The sequence below is a fragment of the Heptranchias perlo genome, chromosome 4 (assembly GCF_035084215.1).
Source record: "Heptranchias perlo isolate sHepPer1 chromosome 4, sHepPer1.hap1, whole genome shotgun sequence".
In the NCBI taxonomy this organism is placed as follows: domain Eukaryota; kingdom Metazoa; phylum Chordata; class Chondrichthyes; order Hexanchiformes; family Hexanchidae; genus Heptranchias; species Heptranchias perlo.
The window spans coordinates 113167493-113183750 of record NC_090328.1 but is presented as its reverse complement, the minus strand read 5'-3'; the positions used below and the strand labels follow the sequence as shown (position 1 = coordinate 113183750).

The 16258-nt window shown below is 41.0% G+C and overlaps 1 protein-coding gene across 5 annotated transcripts in view; it reads left to right on the top strand.

The window, feature by feature from the left end:
• cntln (centlein, centrosomal protein) overlaps positions 1 to 16258 on the top strand; it is a 366307-nt gene that overhangs the window by 110716 nt on the left and 239333 nt on the right. For all 5 annotated transcript variants that reach the window (XM_067983463.1, XM_067983465.1, XM_067983464.1 and 2 more), the window contains exons 7-9: positions 56 to 189; positions 13969 to 14131; positions 16063 to 16257. In XM_067983463.1, the coding sequence (XP_067839564.1) occupies positions 56 to 189; positions 13969 to 14131; positions 16063 to 16257 (492 nt within the window). The remainder of the gene's footprint in view (positions 1 to 55; positions 190 to 13968; positions 14132 to 16062; position 16258) is intronic.

Sequence of the window (16258 nt, the reverse complement as noted above, 5' to 3'; positions counted from 1 at the left end):
GCGATACTTGTTTTTATTGAATTTGATTTTGTTTGTCTTGTTATGGTAAAAACAGGTATTGGAAGATGACCTGAAAGAAGCCAGGGATCAAGTGGAAAACATGCACAACAAATGTAATGAGATTTCATCTCACCTTGTGGATCAACAGACAGAACTGACACTAAAGGATGTTGAAGTGTCTAAATTCAGGCAAGTAGTTTATACAGAACGCTCATTCAAGTTTGTTCAGTGTTGTCTTGATAACTACACGATGACTTTTGCACGCCTGTTAGAATTTTAGTCTACTTAAATAGTTTAATGCTGGGTTTAGCTTTTCTTCACATTAGAAATAAGCCGCAGAATGTTAGAAGAGTATGTTTTCATAGTAGATTGTAAGTGCAGGTGCTTTGACAAGAGAAACGCTTGGTAACTGCTCATAAATTTCAGTGGTTGAATGTCCAGGACCTACAAAATTTTAAGATTGACTTAACGTTTTAATTACTGTTGAGTTTGACAGAGCAGCGGGAATACATAAAGGCCTAGGTTAAAGGTTCAACATGCTCAGACTTGAGCTCTGTGTGACAGCATGTAAATCTTTTCTGCATTAAAGCCATAGGATTAGTGCTGCATATTTGAAAAGCTGCTGAGAAATGGAAAACTGAAAAGAGAAAGCTGTAATAACTTGGTTGTTTCATTCATTACAGTATGGTCAGATCTGGTGCATTAATTTGTATAAAAAAGCTAGCAATTCCTGAGAAGTAGCATTATGCAAATGATTTAAACCTGTGTTGAGATGGGATGTGACTATCTTTGATCAAATTTATCTGTACAATTTTATTGCAGACATTTTATCCTGCTAATACCCTACAACCAAAACATATTTTTCATTACATATTTTCCTTTAAGAACGTAATGACTGAATATCACAGGAGGCAACTAGAATGATGCATAGACAAATGAGAACTTGCATCCATTTGTAGCTGAAGCATATGGAAAGTTTAATCCTCCTTAGACATAGTGCAGAGCCTCACTCCACTCATTACAGCTTTATATGGAACCTACTATTGCCAACCTTTGATGACAGAACCTTTCCAGGCATTGAAATGCACATGGAACTCACTGGTTGATTTGCAATCACTCGAAACCATCTTCCAAACATCCCACCCCCACAAAAATTACTAATAATACTAACTTTGGTAAGTAGGTGTGTTCACGACTTGCTTGAGCGATTTGTGTCAAATTATTGAGGCATATTAACAGTTTAATTTCAATGGCACTTTCAGTTAAGCATTGAGTTCAAAGCTCCAAGGTTCATCACATATCTAACTGCGTGCTGAAATTGGGCTCTGACAGGTTTCAAACTTATTAACATAGTAGTGTAGGATAATGGCTTTACCTCTGCTACTGAACTTCTTCCTTCAAGTGTATTAAACCAGTTCGTGCTAATAACAGATTTTTTTGCATTGAATCACTCCTTGCAAATCAGAAGGACCAAGGCTTTCTATTAATACCTAGGAAACTCTGACTTAGGCAGTGGCAGATGATGCAAGAGGATTGGAGCTTTTTATAAAAATAATGTAGCAGGCATCCGCATAGAACAGGCAAAAGAATACTGAAACCGATTTATTCTATATCCATGGGAGAAATGTAGTGGGTGTGCATTATTTCACAAAACTGTACTGATCGGAACATAGGCAGGACAATTGCACTGGAAAGCAGCTCAATATTAACGAGAAATTTCAGCTTGTTTCAATATCATCTGTATATTTCTGTATTTTAATTTCTAAGATTTGGTTGAGACAGATGGAATAAATTGGAACAAGTGAGAGTTTTCCTGTTCCAAGAACATGTTGTATTTCCAAATTATTTTTAATACTAAAATCAGACTTCAGAAATTATGTACAGTAAATATATTTCTCGGTAAGAAATGTGGTAATGTTATGCAATGAGTTTTTGCAACACTCTGTAAACATGCAAATAATAAGTTCTTTGTGAAAAGATAGTCGTCCAGCTAGTTGGCAGTCTACCTATCCGACATCTGTTTTCACTTGACCATGACAATGTTTTACTGGACCTGATCCAGGGATCCTGTGTTAGTGCGATAGAATTCTGGAAGTATGTTTCCTTCAAGTAAAAACTGTGTCATAGTTGAACACTGTTAATTTTGATGGCCTGGTTGAAGCACAATTGTCTCATTTATCAAATTGCTCCATTTAAACAAAAACAATACACAGGGATTTAATTGTTACATTTCCCCCTATAAAGGAATGCCCTCATTAACTACATCTTCACTAACTGTCATCTACTACCAGTTCTAAGAAAATTAGACACTATTTGCTTTAAACAGAGCACGTGAACTTATACCCCGGTGTCCTGGCCAATATTTATCCCTCAACCAACATCACTGAAAACAGATGATTTGGTCAGTATCTCACTGCTGTTTGTGGGACCTTGCTGTGTGCAAATTGGCTGCCATGTTTCCTCCATTTCAACAGTGACGACACTTCACAAAGCACTTCATTGGCTGTAAAGCGCTTTGGGACGTCCTGAGGTCGTGAAAGGCGCCATATAAATGCAAGTCTTTCTCTCTACTTCATCTATAGATGATTCTGTAAAGACTTATCAGACCAAATAAAAAAGGATGATTTTCTAACACCTATTTTATTTAGAATATATACACAGTGAAGAATATTTGAAAAAAAATGTGTATAAAAATATAAAGAATGACTGGCGGTGTGAATGTGAAAATGATACACATCGCTGCAACAGAATGTAAAACTTTAATTATGCTGCCATCTACAGAAGCTAAATAATCTCTAAGCTTATGAATGGTGTATATTAAGTCAACTGAAAGTAGTAGACATTTACGTGGTTTGTGCACTATGCAGGATATATAAATGATATGTTGCAAATGATGAGGCGATTATTTTTAATTACACTATTTAAAAATGCCATTACTTCACGTTCTTGTTTTATTTGGTCATTACTTCAGTAAGAACTTTAGTTAGCAGTAATTTGTTTTCAACAAAAATGGCATTTACAGAAGCAACTAAATAATTGGTGTTCTTTGGGTCGTCAAACATGAAATATTTTGAAGTATTTGATTCTTAAAAAACAATGCTGTCTATTCATTTTAGGGCACCTGCATTAAACAGCCATTTTGTTTTCTTCCCTCCACACAGATTAAGAATGTTGACTTTTAAATGCAAACACTTAAAATTTTTGTTTATTTGACACTGCTATATTGCACATTAATATCGGAGGGGACGAAACTGTGTGCTAATTTAGAAAAGGATGCACATAGAATAATTTATATCTTTGATAGAAAATTGCTATTGATTTTGTGATGTGTTACACTGCAAGAGCAATAATAATATTTGTCAAATGTACAGTTCTTGTCTGGAGTCCTTTTATTCTGTCAAAATGTTTACTCATAGTTTGGAATATCCTTGTTTCTTGAGGATATGATAAATATCGAAGAAAATAAAAATTGGGGAATTTGTATTTTTAAAACTACTAGTATATCTCCTGTGCCATTTCTCACAGTTTGGGACAGGGAGTGTCGTTTCTGATGGTTACTGGAGTTCCTCTGTAGCCTGGAGATGGGAGTGGTTTGCCAGTTGTTGGAATATAGCAAGTTCACTAAAGCAATAGGATTCACGAGATACAATTATTACACAAGTTACTGAAAGATCCATGGATTCACAAATATATTCATAAAATATTAGTAGATCTCTCATAGCATTGCTAATGAGGAGTCGGAGGATTCTCTTTTATATCAATAGGGTTATTTATACCATGTATAGCATCAGGGCCACGGATTTGGCCGAATAAGTCAAATTCCATTTTTATTACGTGTACTTCTTGGATTTTTCCTGGTGCTTTGGAGATTGACTTCCGCAGCTCTGTTCATTATTGTGTGTAAATGAATGGCCTTTATTTTACATATATTTGTTTACCTTTAGATTTAATTGTTATGCATTTCCATTTTTAAAGCTGAAAATACAGGTGGTTTGCAAGATTCACCAATTGGAGGAAGGTAACTGGGCCCCTGAAATTCCGCCTGGTCAGTTGTGCAGGTTTTACGCCAGTGAATCCGGGGAACTCATGCCAATTTCCTGGGCCAGCTCATTTGCGGCTCTCCAGCGCAAATCCCGTGTGAAATGGGAGTATAATATGCTGGAGGTGCTTGGAAATCAGAATGCAGTCTTTAAAAAGCCAGGTCTGGCTGAAGTTGTGAAGTGTTTGGATCACTCAGGTCACAGTTCGATAGCTACACTGCATTGCTCATGGCTTAGCTGTGTTTTTGTCCCACCTTTCAAGAATGTCTACCAATGGGGCAGCTGGCACAGATTTCTGAAAAAGGGGCAAGAGCATTGCAAAGATGATCAAAAGAAGAGCTTACAATATCAACGAGTCTGATTCCCAAACCTCTCAAAGAAGAGAGCCAACTTGCTCCCCTCCGGAACTGCTGACCAGTGTCGCAAGAAATTCAGTGACCTGACAAGAGCAGGCAAGGAAACACACCAGACAACTCCACCGTTTCTTGGGCATCAGTGCACTCTTCACCCGTGGAAAATTAAGAGCAGGACAATCTGCCTTTCACACTGCACTTTGGTTAAAGGGATGCTAACTAGGAGATGTGTCATTATCTCCTAACAGCATTTACTTGCATGCGCAACTTCAAAACCCCTCCCTCCATTTAAACGGGATAATACCACCATATTTCTTATATCAGCAGTCTGATGCCACCTGGTAGGCAGTTTTCAATTGCCACCCTTTACCTAATTGAGTCAATCTTGTTGCAGGGGAAACTTGTGCACAGTGCCCACGAGAAGAAGGGCACCAGAGAGGCATCTCCTATGTCACTCCCTATGAGGAGCAAAGCATGGATCTCATGGTTAGGCACTCTGCCCTTGCTGTAGGAGATAGCAAGATTTGGGGCCGAGTGTTAGCATCAGATTAGAGGCTGTTCATCTGCACATAACATCCTGTAAAGCATCCTACAGCCATAAGCTTCCACCCCCTTTCTCTGCCCCCTTAATTGCAAGGCGGTATGGCTCACCAATTCTTAGCTTGTACCCTCCTCTCCTGTTGATCCACCACAGCATTGGGGAACAGTAGATCACCCTCACCTTCCTCTTCTATAGTGTAAAGATTCCCAGCTTCTCATAAACTCAGGTGCCGAGTCCTATCTATCAAATTAGGTGATTTTTGCTGTACTGTCTCCAATACCTGGATATCTTACTCATAACACGATGACCAGAATGGTATACACTATTCCAGGTGAGACTGAACCAGTGCATTGTACAAACTCAATCACTTCCTGAATCTTGTGCTCTAGTCCCCTGGCTAAAAATCACAAGATCCGGCTGCACACTGTGCTTTTTTTTTATTCGTTCATGGGATGTGGGCGTCGCTGGCGAGGCCGGCATTTATTGCCCATCCCTAATTGCCCTTGAGAAGGTGGTGGTGAGCCGCCTTCTTGAACCGCTGCGGCCCGTGTGGTGAAGGTTCTCCCACAGTGCTGTTAGGAACGGTGTTCCAGGGTTTTGACCCAGCGACGATGAAGGAACGGCGATATATTTCCAAGTCAGGATGTTGTGTGACTTGGAGGGGAACGTGCAGGTGGTATTGTTCCCATGTACCTGCTGCTCTTGTCCTTCTAGGTGGTAGAGGTCGCGGGTTTGGGAGGTGCTGTCGAAGAAGCCTTAGCGAGTTGCTGCAGTGCATCCTGTGGATGGTACACACTGCAGCCACAGTGTACCGGTGGTGAAGGGAGTGAATGTTTAGGGTGGTGGATGGGGTGCCAATCAAGTGGGCTGCTTTGTCCTGGATGGTGTCGAGCTTCTTGAGTGTTGTTGGAGCTGCACTCATCCAGGCAAGTGGAGAGTATTCCATCACACTCCTGACTTGTGCCTTGTAAATGGTGGAAAGGCTTTGGGAAGTCAGGAGGTGAGTCACTCGCCGCAGAATACCCAGCCTCTGACCTGCTCTTGTAGCCACAGTATTTATATGGCTGGTTCAGTTAAGTTTCTGGTCAATGGTGACCCCCAGGCTGTTGATGGTGGGGGATTCGGCGATGGTAATGCCGTTGAATGTCAAGGGGAGGTGGTTAGACTCTCTCTTGTTGGAGATGGTCATTGCCTGGCACTTGTCTGGCACGAATGTTACTTGTCACTTATCAGCCCAAGCCTGGATGTTGTCCAGGTCTAGCTGCATGCGGGCTCGGACTGCTTCATTATCTGAGGGGTTGCGAATGGAACTGAACACTGTGCAATCATCAGCGAACATCCCCATTTCTGACCTAATGATGGAGGGAAGGTCATTGATGAAGCAGCTGAAGATGGTTGGGCCTAGGACACTGCCTTGAGGCACTCCTGCAGTAATGTCCTGGGGCTGAGATGATTGGCCACCAATAACCACTACCATCTTCCTTTGTGCTAGGTATGACTCCAGCCACTGGAGAGTTTTCCCCCTGATTCCCATTGACTTCAATTTTACTAGGGCTCCTTGGTGCCACACTCAGTCAAATGCTGCCTTGATGTCAAGGGCAGTCACTCTCACCTCACCTCTGGAATTCAGTTCTTTTGTCCATTTTTGGACCAAGGCTGTATTGAGGTCTGGAGCCGAGAGGTCCTGGCGGAACCCAAACTGAGCATCGGTGAGCAGGTTATTGGTGAGTAAGTGCCACTTGATAGCACTGTCGACGACACCTTCCATCACTTTGCTAATGATTGAGAGTAGATTGATGGGGCGGTAATTGGCCGGATTGAATTTGTCCTGCTTTTTGTGGACTGGACATACCTGGGCAATTTTCCACATTGTCGGGTGGATGCCAGTGTTGTAGCTGTACTGGAACAGCTTGGCTAGAGGCGCAGCTAGTTCTGGAGCACAAATCTTCAGCACTACAGCCGGGATGTTGTCGGGGCCCATAGCCTTATCTGTATCCAGTGCACTCAGCCGTTTCTTGATATCACGTGGAGTGAATTGAATTGGCTGAAGACTGGGTTCTGTGATGGTGGGGATACCGGGAGGAGGCCGAGATGGATCATCCACTCGACACTTCTGGCTGAAGATGGTTGCAAACGCTTCAGCCGTGTCTTTTGCACTCACGTGCTGGACTCCGCCATCATTGAGGATGGGGATGTTTATAGAGCCTCCTCCTCCCGTTAGTTGTTTAATTGTCCACCACCATTCACGAATGGATGTGGCAGGACTGCAGAGCTTTGATCTGATCTGTTGGTTGTGGAATCGTTTAGCATGTTGCTTCCGCTGTTTAGTATGCATGTAGTCCTGAGTTGTAGCTTCACCAGGTTGGCACCTCATTTTTAGGTACGCCTGGTGCTGCTCCTGGCATGCTCTTCTACACTCCTCATTGAACCAGGGTTGATCCCCTGGCTTGTTGGTAATGGTAGAGTGAGGACTATGCCGGGCCATGAGGTTACAGCTGATAGCTCAGCAATCTAACAGTACCCTAGTTCTTCTCATGCTTTATCGAATAATACCATTTAGCTAATGTTGCCACTGTTTATAATTCTTTCCCAATCACATTACATGACATCTGCCACTTGTGTCCTCAGCTTCCCAATCTAACCAGGACTGTCTGTATTTGATCAGCCTGTCCCTTGATGTTGCAGTCCCTCCCAGTTTGGAGTCTGAACCCTTTTCTCCTTCTTTATGTTACAATACAATCATTTCCCGAATCTGGCAGTTCCTGTACTTGCTGGCGCATGGTATTGGTTGTATCCTGATACTACTGCCTTCTGTGACCTGTTTCCCGTAATATTTCGATGTTGCTCGATCCAATGTGAATGATTTCTGGCCTAGCCCCATGCTCCCCAAGAGCTTGTGCATCTGCTCCATCACATTCCTTACCCTTGAATGGATTCTGTCTTGTTATTGTCCCGTCCTTTTCTCAGGAACTCCTAAGCTTTTCTTTACTCTGTTTCCGGTTGACATGAAGAACTCACTGTGGGGAACTTCCCCTGTTTTAATTAAGGTCTTCTAGCTCTTAGGCGTGTTATATGTTTGCACACTAATGCATTACGCCTTATAGATGATTTTGATTTAGTTAATCACAGTCTATTCCCAAGAGAAGTAAGAACTTCATGGTATAAAGCCATACACTGAATTTGCTGATGATCAGTTTGATTTCAACGGTATTGCAGTAAGAGCATCCATGAGCTACTGGCAGATGTCTTTGATTTTACCAATCAGTCCCAGTTTAAGAATGAGGTGTAAATACTCATAAAATTTGATTTGGTGGTTTCAAAATTTTTATGATTACCAGAAGAAAGTCATATAAAACCGAAGTGTGCTAGTTGCTATCTTGGACTCTATCCCATCATTTTCAGTTTTGAAAAGATGTGCGATTAAGATGAAAGGATGTCTGTATGAGATTTGGGTGGTTGACTGAAATGGCTTCAAAGTTACTGGGGACACGAGAAGCGTGGCTGACAGCCATGTTGGACTTTATCCAGTCATGTTCAGTGTGGTGATTAACTGCACTTTAACTATCTGTGTAGTCACAATTTAAGGACGTGCGACAGCTAGCTCAGAACTTTTATCAGTTGTTCAGAAAATGCGCTCAGCTGCAATGGGAGTAAACATCTGTATAACTGGATCATATTTTAATGTATCCTGTCAGCTTTTAAAACTTTCATTTAGTTTCCAGAATACACTCCCTTTGCATACTCTAGTCATTTTTGCTTGTTTTTTTAAACAATTTTGTGGGTTTCTTGGTTCCTTGAGCTTTATGAGCAGACTAAGGATTGTACAGGGAGACATTGGCGATAATTTTATTTTGCAAGCTGCCTCTACCAGCACCCTCTCCCTAAATTCGTCAGATTTATTGGTGAATGAGGAAAATATAAAATGCTACAGAAAAACTTATTTTTATAGGATAAACAGTTTAAAAAAAAAGTTTTAAGCCCATTTCTTGAAAGTGAAAAATGTTTAAAAAAGAACAATTTTAGCAAAACATTTCTCTCCTTTTTTATAGGATTTCTAGGCTTTGGTTTATGTGAAGGAAATGCATTTTTCTATTTTCGAGAGATTATGTCAACATTGTCAACCGCATATTTGTTTTATATCATCTTATAAATGCAGCAAATTAGAATAGAAACAGATATATTTAGATATGAAATATGATATTTATATGAAATGCACATGTGCTGGTATGGCCTGGATCCCCTACAAATATTGACAATGTATGTTAATGTAGCTGGTATCATTGCATTTCTATACTTTGAATTCTCATGTTTTTGCTGAGGAGGGCTGATGAATTAGTTCTACTGTAGGGTTGTTCTGTGTGGATTTGTGCAGTAAGAAGCAGACTGAGACTGTCATAATTCATTCCACTAGGGCCGTTAGCAATTAGAATCATAGAATCTTACAGCACAGAAGGGGGCCATTTGGCCCGTTGTGCCTGTGCCGGCTCTTTGAAAGAGTTGTCCAATTTAGTCCCACACCCCAGATTTTTCCCCATAACCCTGCAAATTCGTCCTCTTCAAGTACATGTCCAATTGCCTTTTGAAAGTTCCGATGGAATCTGCTTCCACCACCCTTTCAGGTAGTGTGTTCCAGATCTTAACAAACCTCTGTGCGAAAAATTTCTCCTCATTTCCCTTCTAGTTCCTTTGCCAATTATTTTAAATCTATGACCTCTGGTTACTGACCCACTTGCCAGATGAAACAGTTCCTCCCTACAGAATTGAACACAATACTCCAGCTGAGGTCTAACCAGTGATTTGTAAAGGTTGAGCATAACTTTGTTTTTGTATTCAATGTCTCTATTTACAAAGCCAAGTATCCCATGCACTTTCTTAACCGCCTTATCAACTTGCCCTGCCAGTTGTTATGGTATCATGCCTTCTGCCCTTTTTGCCGCGACTGGCTTCAACCAGGGTGGCACCCTTGCTTTGCTGTTTTCAATTAATATATACAGTAACCATAGCACCATAACATTTGATAACTATATGCTTATACTTTCAATATAATGCAATACTTTAGTATGTTTTGGTGTAACATTTTAAGGAAAGCTATATTTTAAAGTTCATCCTGGCATCATGAGTGAACAGCCCTACATCTAACCTTATGATGGAGGGAAGCTCATTGATGATACAGCTGAAGATGGATGGGTTGAGGAACTCTTGCAGTGATGTCCTGGGGCTGAGATGATTGGCTTCTGACTACCAAAACTATCTACGTTTGCGTCAGGTATGACTCCAGCCACTGGACAGTTTCCTTTGCCTCCTATTAACTTCACTTTTGCTCAGGCCCCCTACTGCCATACTCCGTCGAATGCTGCCTCTCCTCTGGTATTCTGCTCTTGCGTCCATGTCTGGATCAAGGCTGCGATGAGATCAGGAGCTAAGTGGTTCTGGTGGAACCCGAATCGTGTGTCAGTGAGCAGGTTATTGGTGACTAGGTGTCCATTGATAGCACCGTTGATGAGTCCTTCCATCACTTTACTGATGATTAGCAGGAGGCTGATATGGTGGTAATTGACCGGGTTAGATTTATTCTGTTTTTTTGTGGATAGGACATAATCTGGGCAATCATCCACATTGTTGGGTAGATGCCAATGTCATTATTGTATTGCTGGCCTAGGCCTAGCAATTTTGTAAGATTGTGAGAGTTGCTGATTATGCTGCAGAATTCAACAAATAAATCTGATCTAGAAAATTTACAAAAGGAATTGTGCCACTGAAGATCAGCGGTTCAAGAAGGCTCTTCCAGATATTGAGATTTATTTATATATAATACACATTTTCCAAGCTGCTTTTTTGCTGTTGGCCAGAAACTTATAAAAAAAAATGAACCCTGTGGTTATCTGCATTTGTGAGTAGAGGAACTTTGCTTAGAATTGTTTTGCATTTACCAGTGAAAAATGTAAACCATTTTATTAAAACACCGTTTTAAATATATATTGTTGCTATTCAGCAGGCTTTTATATTAATATTAACTGTGGACAATTTCCTCTTGGCTAAAGTCATTTTCTCATAATCTTTTATAGAACAGATGCTTGCTCAGAGGAGTTGATGGTAGAACGAAGTGAATCTTAGTGTCATAAACACTAGCTGCATTTCTTAATGGTTGTTGGTTACTCATTTTATGATACTTATCGCCAACTTTTATTTTTTAAGTATGGTCAGACATTTACTTTACTAGCCGGTCACTACCTACCTATAACATACTGCTTGATCTTCCATGTTGTTGCTCACAGACAAAAAAAGGGCTGTGTAGGGCACAAAGACTACGGCTAATGCGTGTGTGGGCCAAACTTGTCCCAACTGGAGGCTTAAGTGTATGTTGTAACCCACATGGGGGTTCTTGAGAACTGTAGTCCAGGCCTTGGCTGGGTTTAAAAAAAATTATTATGGAGCATGCCTGGCTAAAGGATTGAAACTCCAGGAGTAAAGTGGAAGGCAGTGTCCAATCTCCTGAATGAGTGCTGACTTGAGGGAAGGGAAGTTGTTGCAAAGCATTTGAAGATAATATGGCTAAGGCTGTAGGTAAGAATCAGAGAATGATACAGCACAGAAGGAGTCCGTTCGGCCTATCGTGCCTGTGCTGGCTCTTTGAAAGAGCGATCCAATTAGTCCCACTCCCCTGTCCTTTTCCCATAGCCTTGCAGATTTCTCCCCTTCAATTATTTATTCAATTCCCTTTTGAAAGTTACTATTGAATCTGCTTCCACTGCCCTTTCAGGCAGCGCATTCCAGATCATAACAACTCGCTGCGTAAAAAAGTTTTCCTCATCTCACCTTTGGCTCTTTTGCCAATTACCTTAAATCTGTGTCCTCTGGTTGCCAACCCTTCTGCCACTGGGAGCAGTTTCTCCTTATTTACTCTATCAGAACCATGATTTTGAACATCTCTATTAAATCTCCCCTTAACCTTCTCTATTCTAAGGAGAACAATCCCAGCTTCTTCAGTTTCTCCACATAACGAAAATCCCTCATCCCTGGTACCATTCTAGTAAATCTCCTCTGCACTCTCTCTCGGGCCTTCACATTCTTCCTAAAGTGTGGTGCCCAGAACTGGACACAATACTCCAGCTGGGGCCTAATCAGTGTTTTATAAAGGTTTAGCATAACTTCCTTGCTTTTGTACTATGTGCCTCTATTAATAAAGCCCAGGGTCCCATATGCTTTTTTAACTGCCTTCTCTACTTGTCCTGCCACCTTCAAGGATTTGTGTACGTGCATCCCCAGGATTCTCTGTTCCTGCACGCCCTTTAAAATTGTATCATTGAGTTTACATTGCCACTCCCCATTCTTCTTACCAAAATGCATCTCTTCACACTTCTTTGCGTTAAATTTCATCTGCCATGTGTCTGTCTATTTCACCAGTCTGTCTATGTTCTCCTGAAGTTTGTTACTATCCTCCTCACTACATTTCTGCGGTTCATGTCGTCTGCAAACTTTGAAATGGTGCCCTCCTTACCCAAGTCCAGGTTATTAATATATATCAAAAAGAGCACTGGTCCTAATACAGACCCCTGGGGAACACCACTGTATACTTCTCTCTAGTCTGAAAAACAACCGTTCACCACTACTCTCTGCTTTCTGTCCCTTAGCCAATTTTGTATCTATGCAGCCACTGTCCCTTTAATCCCATGGGCTTTAATTTTGCTAATAAATCTATTATGTGGTGCTTTATCAAATGCCTTTTGAAAGTCTATATACACAACATCAACCGCACTACCCTCATCAACCCTCCCCGTTATTTCATCAAAAAACTCAATCAAGTTAGTCAAACACAATTTCCCTTTAACAAATCCCTGCTGGTGGTCATTTATTATCACAAATTTTTCCTGAGATGCTGCGAGATTGTTTTCCCTGGGTAGAGAGTCTAGAACTAGGGGGCATAGTCGCAGGATAAGGGGTCGGCCATTTAAGACTGAGATGAGGAGGAATTTCTTAACTCTGAGGGTTGTGAATCTTTGGAATTTTCTACCCCAGAGGGCTGTGGATGCTGAGTCATTGAATATATTCAAGGATCAGATGGATAGATTTTTGGACTCTGGGGGAATCAAGGGATATGGGGATCGGGTGGGAAAGTGGATTTGAGGTAGAAGATCAGCCATAATCTTATTGAATGGCGGAGCAGGCTCGAGGGGCCGTATGGCCTACTGCTGCTCCAATGTCTTACATTCTTATGTTCCAAGTGACCATTAATTTTGTCTCGGATTATTGTCTCTATAAGATTCCCCACCATCGACATGAGGCCGACTGGCCTGTAGTTGCTGGGTTTTTCCTGCTCCCCTTTTTTGAACAGGGCTTTATTTTTTCTTGGAAGAAACATGGTGCCTCAAAAGATCTTCAAAATGTTTTTCATGGATTTGATTGGTTCCTTTCTTCGGAATGATAATATTCTGAGGATGATGATGTATGCTGCCTGTAATTGTGAGCATTTAAAAAAATACATTTTGATTAGGTGCTTTTTAAGGAATGTGACATTTTTTGGAAGGAATAGTGATTTTATTTTACAAGTAGTGACTTTTGATTAGCATTTTTTAAGTGAATATGACATTTGAGCCAGTAATCCTGATTCATTCTCTGGACACATAAAACATTTTCCTGTCCCCTATCAACATGCACAGTATGCGAAACGTTTACTTTGACAGAGAGAATTAATGGCTTCTTACAACTTCTTTTACCTATTTGGAGCAATCTTGTATTCTTTTAATAATCTAAAATTCCATCTATGTACAGATGATTTTCAAAGTTTCAAGCAATGAAATAAATTCTATGCACATTGTTTTGAGATTTGTGATCTGTTTCAAATTTGAAAAAACAAATTGTGATCGTAGCCGAGAATGATTTGTGGTGGATTGTTTTCAAATCTGGCTGATGATACTTGTGCCAAGATGCTTGGATTGTCCAATTCCCGATTGGCCATTGGCATATTTAGCAGTTCTGCCTCTTCTACAACTGTCAACAGCCTAATTTGTATTTTCTTCTCAAATATGTTATACAGGAAGGAGTTACAGGACTTGCAGAGTCTGTACAAAGAAAGCATTGAGCACGCAGCCCAGCAAGCTGAACTCATTGAGCAGCTTCAGGCACTCAACCTGGATACCCAGAAGGTACTGAGGAATCAGGAGGATGCTCATACTTCTGAGACTAAGTCTTACGAAAAGGTAGGTGTTACAGTTCCTGTAAGTAAACCAAATTTGGAAAGGTTTAAAATTGCATGTTACTTTGGGAAACAATGGGGTAGATTTTCACCTTCACTGCATTGGGGGGTAATCTGGTGGAGCTGATCGCCCGCCCGCCCCCGACAGAATCCTCCCGGTTTTCATTCCATTCAAATCATTGACAATTTACCCCAATGTGCTTTTCGGAAAAAAACAGTTGAAGTGATATTTATTTAAAAAAATAAACAGTTATGTCAGCTTATTAATAATCATAAGGTACAAAAATACTTATTTGAAATCAGTCTGAGGAGTTGAACTTCAGTATGCTTTTGAAAGGTAACGAAAATCAGAATTCTTTTTACCTCTTTAAAAAGAAAAGATGAACAGTATTGTTCAACCATGTAGTTGTTTTACTTGAGAGAGAGACAATTGTGTAATAGCTTTCTCTCTAACTTTCCTAAAAGTGTCCAAACTTGCCTGAACCAAAAGATTTAAGTCATGCCGAATTTGACATGTGTTTATCTGTGGTATCTGCCACCTGCCACAGGAACTGGCCAAGCTGGTGGGATGTTTCTGGAGAAATTTGTGGAGGGAATTTTCACTTTAAAATATTCCAATATCATAATATCATTGTTGATGAGCCTGTGCAGTATAAAGCGTAGGTTACAACTGTAAACCCCAGTTTTCTTTCTCCAAGTATCAGAAAGTGTTCTTGTATATCACATATTTTGTTTTATTGTTTAGTCGTCATTGAACTTTATTGTCACAGTGACTTCAATGGAAAGTAAATCGGGCGGGTTTGGTTGAAATTGCCCCCGTTATTTCACTGAGCGAATGTTCAATATATGGAATAGGCTCCCTAGGGAGACAGTAGAAGCAGATAGCATTGATTCATTCAAATGCAAATTAAATAGATTTCTTTCATATTAAAATAAAATATTTTGGGACCCAGTATCTGAGTAAGTTGAGACGTGACATGTGGTAAGTGTAGGAGGCTCGGGAGGAAGAGGTGACTTTGGACCTATGGTTCCCAAAGCTCTCCACCACTGGGGTATTTCTCACCTTATGTCTGGTTGATTGATAGAGATTGATTGCTAAGATAAGTCAACAACTCCATTATTGTTGTATCATGTGACCACCAGGATGGTAGAAGGGGAACTAGATGGACCTTGGTCTTTTTCCATCCAGCAATTCCTATATTCCTTTGTAAGGCACTCCTACCTTCACCTGACCTAGGAACAGTGCTTCAGAAAGGAAGTCATCCAGGAGTTGTGTTGCCTGCTGTATCTTCAATATTACCACAGGCACGTCACTGCCAGTGGTATAAAGGTCACATACATTTGGATTTTTTTATGCAACAGGGTCATATTCCAGGCTGGCACTGAGGCCATCAGGAACATTTGCCAATCAGCTGTGCACAGAAGCATAAAACATAGGTAATAGATGCATTGGTTGATGGAACAAGCCATTTCGTCTATTATCTGTGGGCAACCTAAGGCAGCATAACAGAGCACTGCTGAATGGCAACATTCCCCAAGGTGCAAGCAGTTGTAGGTTGCACCCTGTGACTTTGTGTGTTCCCCTGAACCAATCAATTACTTACTCCAAAAAAGGATTCTGTTCTCTCAATCTCCAACGTGTGCTTGTGGTGTTGTCTTGGCCTCCCGCTGCGGTATTTAGGATTGACCAACACCCGGTCAGGTGCCCATCTATTGTCTTGGCCTCCCCCTGCGGTATTTAGGATTGACCAACACCCGGTCAGGTGCCCATCTATTGTCTTGGCCTCCCCCTGCGGTATTTAGGATTGACCAACACCCGGTCAGGTGCCCATCTTTTTCTCCTGCATGGAATTATTTTGCATACTATTCAACTGTCTCGAAGTGTATATTCTCTGTGTGTCTATTCTGTACTGAAGGTATATATTTTTACGTTAGCTCTACAGTGAGCTGAACATGCGTTATGATGCATTGAAATCCAGCGAGGCCCAGCACCATCAAAGACAGCTTTCCCTGACAGCTCAACTATATCAAAAGGAGCAACAAATAAGCCAGCTTCTTGGAAAACTGCAACAGGCTTTAGATTCTACACAAACTGCAGCATGTATGACAGCTGCTAAGCGCTTGGAGCAGG